The sequence below is a fragment of the Poecilia formosa genome, unplaced genomic scaffold (genome assembly GCF_000485575.1).
Source record: "Poecilia formosa unplaced genomic scaffold, Poecilia_formosa-5.1.2 Scaffold155, whole genome shotgun sequence".
NCBI lineage: Eukaryota > Metazoa > Chordata > Actinopteri > Cyprinodontiformes > Poeciliidae > Poecilia > Poecilia formosa.
The window spans coordinates 694,738-709,282 of record NW_006800094.1 but is presented as its reverse complement, the minus strand read 5'-3'; the positions used below and the strand labels follow the sequence as shown (position 1 = coordinate 709,282).

Genomic DNA, 14,545 nt, shown 5'->3' with positions numbered 1-14,545 from the left:
ATCGGGAAACTCAAGAGTTAGCTAATTCGGCTTATCAAATTATTGCACGAGAAACCCTGATAAAATACACAATATTTGGTCATGACAATTAAAAAAAAATTGGAAATACGTCCATCTAGCATTTTTTTAAAGTTGTTTTCTATTGTGGGGGCTTGGAGCCTAAACTACAGATGTAAACTCACTTTTTATACATTTTTTTGTTGTCAGCATTACAGTTGCTATAGTTTTTTTTTAACTTCCCATTGCCTTTTATTGAGAGTTTGTTACTTTTGGCTGCTTAGCTGCTTTCTTGGTTTCTGCAGCAAGAAGTGGAAAACAGTTGTAGCGCATGTAGCGTATATGGGGGACACTAGAGAGCACAGATGAAGGAGGTGCGGTGGACATGTCCTACACATACCCTGCGTCAGCAACGCTCATGCTGATGCAGACTGCTGTTTATTTCAGCCTCAGTAAGGTTGTACTTAAAGACCTTTAGAGAAACCATGACTCAGTGAGACAGGACGCCTTCAATGTTAGATAAAATTAGGTTCAATTTATTGTTTTAAACAACAGATATTATGAGAGTATATATATATATTCTCTAAACCAAGACAAGGAATGAAATATTTATTTTAAGGTAGCTAATCTTCAACAAAACTGACAGTTAAATAACAATAGATGTCTAACCTATGTATTATGCTGTACAAAAGAAAAAAAATATGTAAGAAATGCAAAACACAAAACTTAATTTGAAAGGCATGCAAGAAATACACCAGCAGTGATTCAAAATAATCCTCCAGAGTAAAATTCATTTAGTCTTCAAGCATCTCAGTCTTATCTGTAAAGGAAAGACACAGTTGTTTTATTTTTAATGTATTTTGATTTATGTTTTTAGTCAAATTTTTGTGTCCATTGTTTATATCAAGCTTCTCATTAAAACATATTTCCAGTATAATTAAATGTTATGTCAAACTGGACTCTACTGTGAGCAGCTCACCTTGGCAGATGAAGGGTAATTTATCATGGCAGTTGGCATCAAGCAGCTGGATGGTTCGTGACTGTTTATTCCAGACAATCTTTCCACAGTGATTGTTGAAACCATTAGCCGGAAAACTGCTGATCCAGTTAGCTTGTTCAGCTTTGGCTCCCGATGTCCACTGCCACTTTACGTTGGTGCCAAAAATGGACCGCTCAAGGCCGACCCAGACCTCTTTCTGCAGTCCTGTCTTGTTTGCCAAGATGGTCTTTAGCTCCTCCAAAACTGTCTGGTTAGTTATTTCAACCAGAGAGGAACTCAGTTGATCGCAGTATTGCAAGGCTTCAATCCAACTTTTTGTTTCATCAAACAACTGCAGAGATGAACCTCAAACCAAAAAACTCATATGCATTACTTTTGTACTGAAACAGATAAGAAGATTGTTCTAGAAACACTTTCATACAACCATCATGGTCTTATTGTAGCTAATTTGCAAATATAACATAAAAATAGAAAGTAGCTATAGTCCCATCTGCAAATATAGGTAAATATGCAGGCAAAACCAAAATTAGGCAAGCAAGAGGACACAACAAAATCAGTAAAAAANCAGCACAAGATCAGTCTGACTATAATGAATCGTGTTATCTCAACATGATTCAATTTCATAAACGTTAAGTTGATGAATTTCTTGTTTGTTCAACATGATTTTGTTATGTTTTTGTTTAAAACATGAAATTATTGTGTTAAAAGTACATGATATTCTTTTATTAATCTAATAACCCCCTAAGTTCATTTTTTTGAGTGCATATGTTATAAAAAATATATTTTTAATGTATTTGTTAAAACTCTTTCTATATCGTGACAGTGTGGTATGAAACAGATAATGTGAAAAAGTCGAGCTCCTCTGCCCAGAGGCAAGTGCATGAGTTTGATGGACAGTGCTTCTCCGGTTTCTGACTGGTTGTTTTGGTCGGATTTTTTCATTTCTTCAGATGGTAACAGTAGCTCAGGGAGGAGATGGAGGAGATTGATATTTTCACAGATTACCTGTCCCATTACAAACTGCCACGGCATGGTGACAGTTTCAACAAATATGTAAAAAGCATATTCTTTATAAAAGTTACATGCTGCAGCTTTAATAGACCCCAACTTCCTACCACTGAAACATATTCTCAAGCCTTGATCTTTTCATTGCCATGCTTCATTCTGCTGATGGTATCAATCCCCTGATGGATGGTGGTTGGTTTCCTCAAGACATAATCTTTTATCTTTAGTCTTGTTTCATCAGATCAGAGAATTCTGTTTCTTAGGGGTCATGTTTATTTTACTGGGAAATAGCTTTTTTCTGACTGGTCTGACATAACAGCCTGATTAGTAGAGTACTGCAGAAATGTTTGTATCCTACATATGGAGTGTTCTACTCTCACCGAAGATCAGTGCTGGAGCTCCATCAGCAGTGGTCTATCACCTCTCTGTCCATTCCTTTCTACGATTATTGTTTGTTTTAGATAGTAGGTAAGATCTAAGGAAGGTCTTAGTGGTTACAAACTTCCTCCATTGAGACAATCTATGCCCAGTACATGAAACAAGCTTTCAGCCTCCTGCCTCAATGTAGTTACTCTTCACAGGAACACCAAAGGAGATCTTCCATAATCTAGATCTGGATAATACTCTAGAGCCCATTCTATTGCCAAAGCTTCTTTCTCTTTTGTGCAGTAGTCTTCTCAATGCTCTAAAAAAAGAGCGTCAGTCTTTTGTACTAGTCCTGTCCATCACCTGGCAGCAACAATCTCTTTGCTCCACTCCTGAAATGTAGCTGAACTGATCTGTATATTTTCTGTACAGTAAATAGTGCATAAAGTCTTGGTAAATATCTGGATAGAATCTTTATTTAAAGAGTATTTCAAATTTGTAAAGACAGCCTTATACTCTGGAGTCCAATCTTGACAGGACTAGGAATGGTTTGGATCAAAGCATTTTCATGCACTACAATCTCTCAATCGAGGTTTAAACCTAAATCAGATTCAGAATTTGTGACAAAACTTGAAAACTGATGTTGACAGAAGTTTTCCATGAGGAACCTTGAGGTTTGTGGTTGTATTGTGACAAAATGTGAAAAGGTAAATATGTTTGAAAGGCACTGTGTATCAAAATGTTAAACACTTCTAAAATAAAAAAGACCGATTGTTCATCACAATTTCCTAAAATAAACTAAGTCAGAGGGATTTTTTATTTTTTTTGCCAAAAGTGATTTTGGCAGAAACAACTAACTCCCCCAAACCCCCACGTCTTCTTTCCTAAAAGATGATTTAGGCAAAAAAAAAGAAAAAAAAAAGAAAAAAGAAACTTTTGGCAAAAATTACATAGGCCTTTATTTTAATAAGGTGAAAGTAGCAGGTTTTGTGTCACTTGGTACCTAAATAGAGAAACTGTGACCTGTGAAATAACTTTTCACATTTATGAACTTGTCTTTTACCAAAAGGGAAGTAAGNGCTTGTTGTACCCTATCTTCAATTTGTACTTTCATAAAATCAACACTAAAATGTAGTCAAACTCTTTTTGCATCAGAGCTTCAGATCCTATCGGGAAACTCAAGAGTTAGCTAATTCGGCTTATCAAATTATTGCACGAGAAACCCTGATAAAATACACAATATTTGGTCATGACAATTAAAAAAAAATTGGAAATACGTCCATCTAGCATTTTTTTAAAGTTGTTTTCTATTGTGGGGGCTTGGAGCCTAAACTACAGATGTAAACTCACTTTTTATACATTTTTTAATTGTTGTCAGCATTACAGTTGCTATGGTTTCTTTAACTTCCCATTGCCTTTTATTGAGAGTTTGTTACTTTTGGCTGCTTAGCTGCTTTCTTGGTTTCTGCAGCAAGAAGTGGAAAACAGTTGTAGCGCATGTAGCGTATATGGGGGACACTAGAGAGCACAGATGAAGGAGGTGCGGTGGACATGTCCTACACATACCCTGCGTCAGCAACGCTCATGCTGATGCAGACTGCTGTTTATTTCAGCCTCAGTAAGGTTGTACTTAAAGACCTTTAGAGAAACCATGACTCAGTGAGACAGGACGCCTTCAATGTTAGATAAAATTAGGTTCAATTTATTGTTTTAAACAACAGATATTATGAGAGTATATATATATATTCTCTAAACCAAGACAAGGAATGAAATATTTATTTTAAGGTAGCTAATCTTCAACAAAACTGACAGTTAAATAACAATAGATGTCTAACCTATGTATTATGCTGTACAAAAGAAAAAAAAATGTAAGAAATGCAAAACACAAAACTTAATTTGAAAGGCATGCAAGAAATACACCAGCAGTGATTCAAAATAATCCTCCAGAGTAAAATTCATTTAGTCTTCAAGCATCTCAGTCTTATCTGTAAAGGAAAGACACAGTTGTTTTATTTTTAATGTATTTTGATTTATGTTTTTAGTCAAATTTTTGTGTCCATTGTTTATATCAAGCTTCTCGTTAAAACATATTTCCAGTATAATTAAATGTTATGTCAAACTGGACTCTACTGTGAGCAGCTCACCTTGGCAGATGAAGGGTAATTTATCATGGCAGTTGGCATCAAGCAGCTGGATGGTTCGTGACTGTTTATTCCAGACAATCTTTCCACAGTGATTGTTGAAACTATTAGCCGGAAAACTGCTGATCCAGTTAGCTTGTTCAGCTTTGGCTCCCGATGTCCACTGCCACTTTACGTTGGTGCCAAAAATGGACCGCTCAAGGCCGACCCAGACCTCTTTCTGCAGTTCTGTCTTGTTTGCCAAGATGGTCTTTAGCTCCTCCAAAACTGTCTGGTTAGTTATTTCAACCAGAGAGGAACTCAGTTGATCGCAGTATTGCAAGGCTTCAATCCAACTTTTTGTTTCATCAAACAACTGCAGAGATGAACCTTAAACCAAAAAAGTAATATTCATTACTTTTGTACTGAAACAGATAAGAAGATTGTTCTAGAAACACTTTCATACAACCATCATGGTCTTATTGTAGCTAATTTGCAAATATAACAATAAAAAAACAAAGTACCTGTAGTCCCATTTGCAAATATAGGTAAATATACAGACAAAACCAAAATTACGCAAGCAAGAGGACACAACAAAATCAGTAAAAAAATATCACATTAAATCTGTAGGACGGTGTAATTGTTTTGTTTTAAAGTACTTACTTGTTTCATCAAAAGTACTTTCAGTTCCAGACAGATCACAGATAGAATCTTTCAATTCTATCTTAACTTGTAGTGGAAAGTCTGATGCACTGTATTGCTCTTTTCTGTAATAAAAAACTGATCAGAAGAATATTGAACACTATGCATAAATAAATGTGTGTGTAGGTGTATGTTTGGGAAAATAACTATTGAACAAATCATTTCTCAGTAAAAATATTTCTAAAGGGCCTGTTGACTTACACCAGATGTTTGTGACAAATCAAGTATTTGACAAATGCAGAGGTGTGACAAAAAAATCCATAAATTAGGTTAGACATGATAAGAACACAGGGAATGGATACTGAACACACCACTTCAGAAGTGTTGACAAAACTTAAAAAAAAAAAAAGACCTATCCTTGCATTCAGCCCCAGGTGATGGCATATATCAAGGTTTCTTATTTCAAGCTTCTACAGCATGAATGTCATCATGGTTAAAACAAAAAGGTCTACAAACCATCACAACCAGCTGATGCAAATAACACCATCAGCAATGGATAAAAACACATTTTGATATGCAGCTTTTGGATGCGTCCCTGCTGAAACACATCTGAATCCAATTATTTTTTAACGAGAAGGCCTTTTGAAAACTTACTGACATGTAAAAGAAGGCTTTCATCCTCTTCATTTGGATGTGTTGGAGCAGTGATAACTCCAAAAGTTGCAGGATAGAGGCACTTTAGGACTGGAGCTGCTGACCCCAACATACACACTTTTACAGGAAGAATGGCTCTGCACATCTCCACAAACTAAAATACAGACATTGACTTCTGGATGTGGGTACATTGCCGTTTGGGGCTGTTTATGAGCATTTGCTGTAAGACAACTTTATATCACCAAAAGGAAGATGAAACCACAAATATCCCGTGACATTATTAATAAACATCTGAATATGAAATAAAGTTAGATTTTTTAATATGCTAATCAACCCAAGCTTAGCCAAGAAAACTTTTACTTGGTTTCACAGAAAAACAGTAAGAACTGTTAGAATAGCCCAGCCAATCACTCAACTGAAATATGGAAAGAATAAAAGATAATTTTCTTTACCTATACATAATTTTTCCCCAAAGCCTTTTAGATTTGAAGATGGCTTGTGAGGAAGAATGTGTCAGATTGTGTTCCTAGTTTCTGTGTCACCGTTATCAATAAGCATCTTCTCAGTAAGCATGTTCAGTAGTCATTCTGAAAGCTATTCAGCTTAAAATTTAGAATGTAATTTGGATAAATGTCATCTCTAAGAGTATTATGTAGATTGTTACAAACATTTGCTATAAATTATATGTGAGTAACCCAATAAGAAGCATATTTTCTGACATTAACTTGTTCAATGCTTATTTCCCCATGTATATGTTTAAAAATAATCACCACATGACGTAATTACCTCTCTTCACAGATCTTGCAAAAAGCTGGAGCAAGACATAAGTTTCTGCAGCATTTTTTACACATTTTGTATTTCTTTCCTAGAGCATGAAAACAAACATCTGAGTTATACAATATGAAAATATAGAGAATTCAAAAACATTTTCCTTTAGGCACATAATTCAGGGTTTAGTTTACAACATTTATAATCATGACAAAAACTAAGGCATGTAAAACATATCACCTTTTACCGTGACTTCAAGGCATGGGTAGGTACCAGCATTTGACGAGGAACAATCCCATGGCAAAGCTCTTAATACCAGTTCGAATTTGCTTGGGTTAAAATGCCTGCATGCTACTTTCAAAACATCTATGCCATTAATTTTGTTGCTATTGATGATCCATGCCTTTGAGCAATTTCCAATGGTGATTTCCTTTGTACAACCACTCTCTGCTATTGCAACAGAAAGTGGCTGGATGGTTCCTAAAACACAGGGAAATAATGTGAGGGGTTATATATTCTATATTTTCATGGATCCACCATATAAAATGACAGAGTACAATAGTTTGGTATTACGACTTCCTGAATATAATAACCAAAGGTTAAAGATTAAAGCTGGGCATCATATTTGTAAATTAAACCAGGAAACTTTACTGGTTTCAAAATACTTGAAATAGATGGCTGGATTTGGACTTCTTATCAACAAAATATTGATAAGCCATATTATGTTTTCTAAACAATGCTAAATTATATAAACAAAGAAGAATACGTAATGTGTGACTTTCAACCTGTAAAAGTTTCATAGCAATAAAGTTTCTGACAGCTACTGTCCTCTGCTGCTCAGGTTTACAGGGTAGCTTGCTAAATGCCAGGATGCTTGATGTAAGTTTGTACAAGACAATTATTGTATAAATAAATTATAATTATTTATTATAAATTATAATTAATTATTTAATTATTTAAATTTATACAATCAATTCCTGATGTACAACACTTCTGGACTAGTGGAATAGTGGAAAGATGAATGAAGCCAGACACTTTCAACACAAAATTTAAATGAAAAATAGGTTTAGAGAACCAATAAATCTGAGTAAATGTATAAATAATTATATATTTTCTATAAAGAGAATAAAGGAACACAAAATTATAAAATACAGGAACATACTCAGCAACAGTAGCAGGATGATCCGATGATCCATGGTCTTTAACCTTTTAGAAATGGAAAGAAAGTCTAAGAAAATGATTGAACAATGATTGTCAGTAGTAGGATGGTTTTTGTTTTCTTTGCATAAACAGAATTTCTGCTGCAGCTTAATAACTTGTATTGAACTGAAAATAGCAAGGATCGTATTGATTACTATTAATCCAGATTATTTTCTCTGCCAATGCATGAATCCCCCCACTCCTCTCCATGAGCTCCATTACCCATGTAAAATATACATTTTGGGTAAACATCAAGGGTAGTTAAGAGTCCATCAAACTTGCTAAACATGTTCATATGCAGGGTATGAATGCATAACACTTAAAATGTAATATCCTACCAAATATTGCTTTGAAGTTATCATTTACATTTGCAATATTGCACACACTGATATTTTGAACATGACTGTGATTCAATATATTTTGCAGTTCGACATCTATTTATGAATTACAGAGTAATTATTCGAGATCTTGAATTTAAATAATATCTAGTATTTAATGCTCTTTGGCTTTATTGTAAACTCACCTGGTGAAGCAGAGCAGAAGACAGAGCTGTCACAGAAGAAGAGGCATAGATCTTGAGAGTGAACTTTAAAAACATTTAATCTCTTTTTATGTGACTGACCAAACCTACATGATCCATTTTTTTTCAGAAGGAAAACAGGTATTTACATTTTCTTCAAAGATCAGCCCTATTATGGAAAGCAGGTACGCCTGTGTAATAAAGCAGCCTTGTGTCCCAGTTAATGACTTATATTTGAGTAATATTTACATTTTTTTTTAGCTTTCCTGGTTCCCCAATTGTTGAGATATGACAAAACAAAAATTATGTGTATATATGTTTTCACAGACTCTTCTCAATACGTTTCTGAAATAATTTTAACAGCAATTATAGCCTCTGATCCTACAGTTTTTAACTCTCAAATGTAAAATGTCAAGCGTCAGTGCACTGCCGTTTTCAGATGTGTTCAAAGATCTTAGTTAATATTTAAATCTGGGGACTGAATGGTCCACTCAAGGACATTCATGTTACCCCAAAGTACATTATTTTAGGAAGGTGTTCCTTGGTACCTAAATGGTGAAACTGTGACCTGTGAAAGAATGTTTCACATTTATGAACTTGTCTTTTACCAAAAGGGAAGTAAGGTTATATTTGTATTTATGCAAAACACTGTACCAGAGCTCAGCTACATTAAGGTCAACAACACAATGGGCCTTACAAATATTACACCTTTCATGGGATTAAAAGTTGCTTTACACAGGAATAAAACCTAATACAGATTCCAGTTAGGAGGAAATGTCGTGACACACGGTAATAAATACTTTTAGGTTTTTTTCTAGTATTCCCTTATTATGTTCAGTCCTTTTTCATGTAACATTTCTCTGTGTTCAGCAATCATGCACTTGGTATTTGAGGGAGATTTTTCCTAAACCTTTAAGGTCCTTCTGACAATTTTGAGTTTTCAGATGACAGGCATACAAAGCATATAGTGAGAATATAGACTGAAACAAACTACCTGTTGTGATCCCATGTTGATTTGATTTTTTGCTTTAGTTATTTTATCATTTTGATCTTTTTTATTTATTTATTGACACATTAGTTTATCCCTTGTCTCGGTTCTGTTTATTTATTTGTTTGTGCCTTGCATATTTGGATTTGTGTCTTTCTGTGCAATGTGATGAGATCAGTATCTTTTAAAGATAAAAATTAAGTGTTTTCCAACCACATTGTGCCATTTTATAGCACAATCAAGTAACTATATTTCCTTCAGTTATTATAAAAATGTTTAAATCAAATATGACTTAAAAAAATTTGACTTTGTAATTTAACTCCTTAAAATTGGGCCTATGTCACTGACAAACAAAAGAAGCATTGAAATAAAGTGTCATGTTGTACATTTTCACATTGGTGATAAATATAAACCATAAATTTGTCATAACTTTTAAATCCCATTGAATTTTACAGCTCATTAGCATAGCTTCAGTTAAATAGAGGATACCAATGTTTGCGTTGCAGTACTTCCCTCCACAAATGTGCCCAATGAATAAGAAGAGGACTTGCTCTAAGTCTACAAAATGTGATAAAAATACACGCCAGGCAAAGTCAGGAGTTGCTAATGTTCAGGGCTCATCATGTTATTTGATTAGATAGACCTCTACCACAACTGGGAGCTTATTTTGTTTAGCTGTCATCATTATAGTTGTTATGAAAGGAGACTTTATCTCTGGAGAACTAATGCAAATCCAAATTCTCTGTTAAAAATGTGGATTCAAATGAATTTTTTTAAAGAGAAACGTCTTAACATATCAGGTACCCCAATACATTTAATTTATAGACATTAACAAACCCCAAAAAACAAAACACACAGTATTACTATGATTAAAGAAAAAAACAACAACCTGTAAGCTCAAGCTAAGGTCAGACATAAAGGAATCAATTAAATAAGTTAGATCAGAGTTTTGATTAGTCCTACATGATGATTCAAACTGGTTCACTTGGTTTGTTATTCTTTTCAGTCACTAACTTATTGTTATTAATTTTACAAAGACTCTGACCAATATTGACATATTAGTCTAAATGTTCAAATATATAAATGTTTTTGTTCTCATCTGGACTTCAAACTCCTGGGAAGGCTTTACAGAGACACCTTAAAAATAGAATATTAACAACCAGCTATAATAACCACACCCCCAAATTTTCTTAAGCTATAAACAGAAACAATGTGCAAAATTGTCTTCGACATTGTGGACATAAGCATTTAGTAAAAACTGTTTTCTAAAAGACAAACTCATCAGGAACAGGTAAATTAGTTTTGTGTGTCTATGTCTTTTGAGGAACATAAATAAATTATGCTATGTTTACACATAGCATACATAGCATGCTATGTATGCTATGTATGCTATGTGTAAACATAGCATACATAGCATGCTATGTATGCTTCTAACATGTTGAACAATGTCAACATGTTTATGTCGACATAAACATGTTGACATTCACCAACAGTCTTTAAACAGATGATTACATGAAATACTTTTAGAAAGTGTCAGTGTTGGAAATATTAAGGTTGTGACTCTGGCGCCCTCGTGTGTTGAACATTGGTTCAACAATGATCCCACAGCTGGTCTATTCAGGCAAGATTGTAAACTGGACTTTGAAGTAAAATGGCTAAAANTCCACTGCCACTTTACGTTGGTGCCAAAAATGGACCGCTCAAGGCCGACCCAGACCTCTTTCTGCAGTTCTGTCTTGTTTGCCAAGATGGTCTTTAGCTCCTCCAAAACTGTCTGGTTAGTTATTTCAACCAGAGAGGAACTCAGTTGATCGCAGTATTGCAAGGCTTCAATCCAACTTTTTGTTTCATCAAACAACTGCAGAGATGAACCTTAAACCAAAAAAGTAATATTCATTACTTTTGTACTGAAACAGATAAGAAGATTGTTCTAGAAACACTTTCATACAACCATCATGGTCTTATTGTAGCTAATTTGCAAATATAACATAAAAATAGAAAGTAGCTATAGTCCCATCTGCAAATATAGGTAAATATGCAGGCAAAACCAAAATTAGGCAAGCAAGAGGACACAACAAAATCAGTAAAAAATATCACATAAAATCTGTAGGACAGTGTAATTGTTTTGTTTTAAAATACTTACCTGTGTCATTAAAAACACTTTGAGTTTCAGACAGGTCACAGGTAGAATCTTTTATTTCTATTTCAACGTCAACGTTTAACTGCTTGGCTGATATTTTTATACTTTTTCTGTAAAAGAAAAACTTTTTACAGAATAATATTGGACACTATATATTTGTAAATATATATATGTGTGTGTGTGTACATCTACATTTGGGAAAATAACTGTTGAACAAATATTTCTAATGAGCCTGTTGACTTGAATGTTACACCAGATGTTGGTATCAACTCAAGTATTTCACATATTAGGCTAAGTACAGTACAGAAAAGCAACACAGTAAGTAAGAACGTGTGAAAAAGGCTGCAATAAAGCAAAAATATCTGAGAAACATCAATTAGCATTTGAAAAGGCTCCTCATTCTTCTGGTTCAAATCTACTCTGCATCCCCACAACCAGAACCAAAACTTGAGAACCAGAAAAAAAAATTTATGCACCACAAATCTGGAACAAACTTCTAGAAAACAACTTTGGTGGAACACTGTTTGAGGACATAATATAGTGTTTATTGATTGTTTGATAATTGGGGACTATGTTATGTTTTTATCACGTAAAGCACCTTGAACATTCTTCAACCTTGTTGCTGAAATGTGCTATACTTAAACTTAAATAAACTTGATCTAACTTGCCTTATTGCTTGGTATGTAAGCTTGAATTATCCTTTTTTATTATAGGCCTATTTTTAATTTTTAATTTAATCTTCTTCACTTCTGCTTCTTTATTTCCCTGCAAACCTTTCGAATTTTTATATTCTATAAAAATAAACTTTCCTTGTAAAAGCATTTCAGAGCTCATTCAAAGTTTATTGCAGAACATTTGAACAAACCAATGAAATAATTACAGAATGTGGAATGCTCAGAAAAGCCCAAAATGTAGCAGTCACTCCATAAAACCATGTTTAGAAGAAGTATCACATAAAATGCTATCATTAAGTGATGATAGCACTAGCCGTGATATCCTTACACATCCCTCCAGAGCACAATACAGATATTGACACCTGAAGATGGGTGCTTCACAGTTTGGAGCTGTTTTTGACTATTTTGTTCAGTAAAGCTTCAAATAACTGAAAGGAAGATGAAAAGACAAATATCCTAGGATATTACTGAGAAACATATGAAGATGGAATAAGACTGGATTTCTGAGGAAGCCCATGAGCCTAAACACAGAAATGAAAATCATCACTTAGTTTAGAAATTAAAACTGCTCGAATGAACATGTCGCCTGACTTTAATCTAACTGAAAATCTGTGGAAAGAGCTAAAGACCAGAATGCTGATGCTGATTAACTGATTATTTAATCCTGATCCAGAACGCTGCTGTTTGCATTCTCACAAAAATCAGGAAGAAAGAGCACATCACCCCAGTTCTAAAGTCCATACTCTGGCTCCCTGTAGCTCTGAGAATATATTTTAAAATATTGTTAGTTTATAAATCACTGAACAGCTTTGTACCAAAATACATTAAAGATCTGTTGTCTTATAGTGCATTAATATTTGATTTGGAACACTGAGTTTCTTTAAACCAAGGCTAAAAACCACCTGTTTAGAGTTGCTTTTGAACCATAGTAAATAGAACATTGGCCAACAAATTTATTGTATTGTGTATTGATGATTTTGATGATGAAACTTGACAAAATATAATGTTTGTTATGAGTTTTGGTGAGTATATGTTGTTTTTAATGACTTTTATTTTTGTGTTTTTATTATATAAAGCACTTTGACCTGCCTTGCTACCGAAATGTGTTATACAAATAAACTTGATTGATTGATTGATCTTGATCAGTTTGTGTGACTAATTTCTGTATCACAATAAAAATGGCTACATATCATTTATAGTATAATTTGTATCAATGCCATATATGTGTGAATTAAGTTGATTGTTACCAACATTTGCTATACATCTTATGTCAGTTCAATTCTTATTTTCCCAGCTGTACATGTTCAAAACTAATTTGCATTTTACATAGTTACCTGTCTTCACACTTATTTTTGCATAAAGCAGGACATTGTGTTATTCCCCTGCAGCATTTTCTGCATATTTCGTGATGTTCCTGTCCTAGAGCATGAAAACAAACATGTAGGTCACACAATGTAGAAATGTAGATTTTTCAAAATCTGTAATTAGGTTTTAATTACAGAATTAAAACCTAAACCTAATTTAGGTTTTAATTACCAATATTCATAATCATGGTCAAAATTAATACCAGTGTTTGTCACATACCAGCGTTTACCACAATTTTGCTGCATATGAAGGTACTGATATTAATCTCAGAACAATCCCTTGGCAAAGCCCTCATTTGTAGTTTGATACCATTCTTATGATGATCACATGCAAGTTCCAAAACGTCGATAAATTTGTCCTTGATGATCCACACCCTTGGGCAATTGTTAATGTTAATGATTTTTCTGCAAGATGTTGCTGGAACAACCTGCGGAGCTGCTGAAACACAGAAAAACTTTTTTTTTTTCCAGAAAATTCATTCTTATGGATGACATTTTTGGAGTTTTGACAAAATTATCAAATAATAAGGCAACATGATGCCAAAGACTTTAAACTAGTGGTCTGAAACTGCGGTCCTCGAGGGCCGGACTCTGCAATTTTTAGATGCGTAGGAAGAGTGTCCTACACTCTTCAATGACATGGTGAAACTGCAATACTAGAATCCAGACAAGCTTTATAGAGCTATACCAATGAGTTCATATTGCTAAAGCAGACAGACATCTAAAACTTGCAGGACTCTGAACCTCCAGGAATACAGTTTCAGACAACCTGCTTTAAACACGAAACTGAATTGAACAGTACACTCAACAAAATGAACTTAGGGGGTTATTACATTAATAAAAGAATATCATGTACTTTTAAAACAATAATTTCATGTTTTAAACAAAAATGTGATAAAATCATGTTGAACAAACAAGAAATTCATCAACTTAACGTTTATGAAATTGAATCATGTTGAGATAACACGATTCATTATAGNCGCCCTCGTGTGTTGAACATTGGTTCAACAATGATCCCACAGCTGGTCTATTCAGGCAAGATTGTAAACTGGACTTTGAAGTAAAATGGCTAAAAAGTTTTATAGCACCACTTTGATAATGGTCCTT

The 14,545-nt window shown here is 34.0% G+C and overlaps 2 protein-coding genes and 1 long non-coding RNA gene across 4 annotated transcripts; all 3 read right to left on the bottom strand.

Moving 5' to 3' along the window:
* Window positions 1-838: 838 nt before the first annotated feature.
* Window positions 839-2,029, bottom strand: LOC107837593 (natural killer cells antigen CD94-like). The gene is made up of 2 exons (XM_016677399.1): window positions 1,996-2,029; window positions 839-1,342 (listed from the first exon to the last, which is right to left on the bottom strand). Exons 1-2 carry the CDS (start codon window positions 2,027-2,029, stop codon window positions 942-944), a joined length of 435 nt encoding a protein of 144 aa, XP_016532885.1. The 3' UTR covers window positions 839-941.
* A 2,018-nt stretch (window positions 2,030-4,047) lies between these two features.
* On the bottom strand, window positions 4,048-9,292 carry LOC103146269 (lithostathine-2-like). Of its 2 annotated transcripts, none has more exons than XM_007564109.2 (7): window positions 8,276-9,292; window positions 7,715-7,780; window positions 6,793-7,032; window positions 6,571-6,649; window positions 5,152-5,255; window positions 4,513-4,878; window positions 4,048-4,353 (listed from the first exon to the last, which is right to left on the bottom strand). In XM_007564109.2, exons 2-7 carry the CDS (start codon window positions 7,746-7,748, stop codon window positions 4,328-4,330), a joined length of 849 nt encoding a protein of 282 aa, XP_007564171.1. In that variant the 5' UTR covers window positions 7,749-7,780; window positions 8,276-9,292; the 3' UTR covers window positions 4,048-4,327. The 2 variants fall into 2 exon arrangements, with proteins under 2 accessions (XP_007564171.1, XP_016532884.1); XM_016677398.1 differs by having other exon boundaries at window positions 7,715-7,758.
* Window positions 9,293-10,928: 1,636 nt separating this feature from the next.
* LOC103146268 (uncharacterized) lies at window positions 10,929-13,487 on the bottom strand. Its single transcript, XR_001663629.1, has 3 exons — window positions 13,409-13,487; window positions 11,404-11,510; window positions 10,929-11,132 (listed from the first exon to the last, which is right to left on the bottom strand). It is a non-coding gene; the product is annotated as an uncharacterized LOC103146268 (long non-coding RNA).
* Window positions 13,488-14,545: the final 1,058 nt, after the last annotated feature.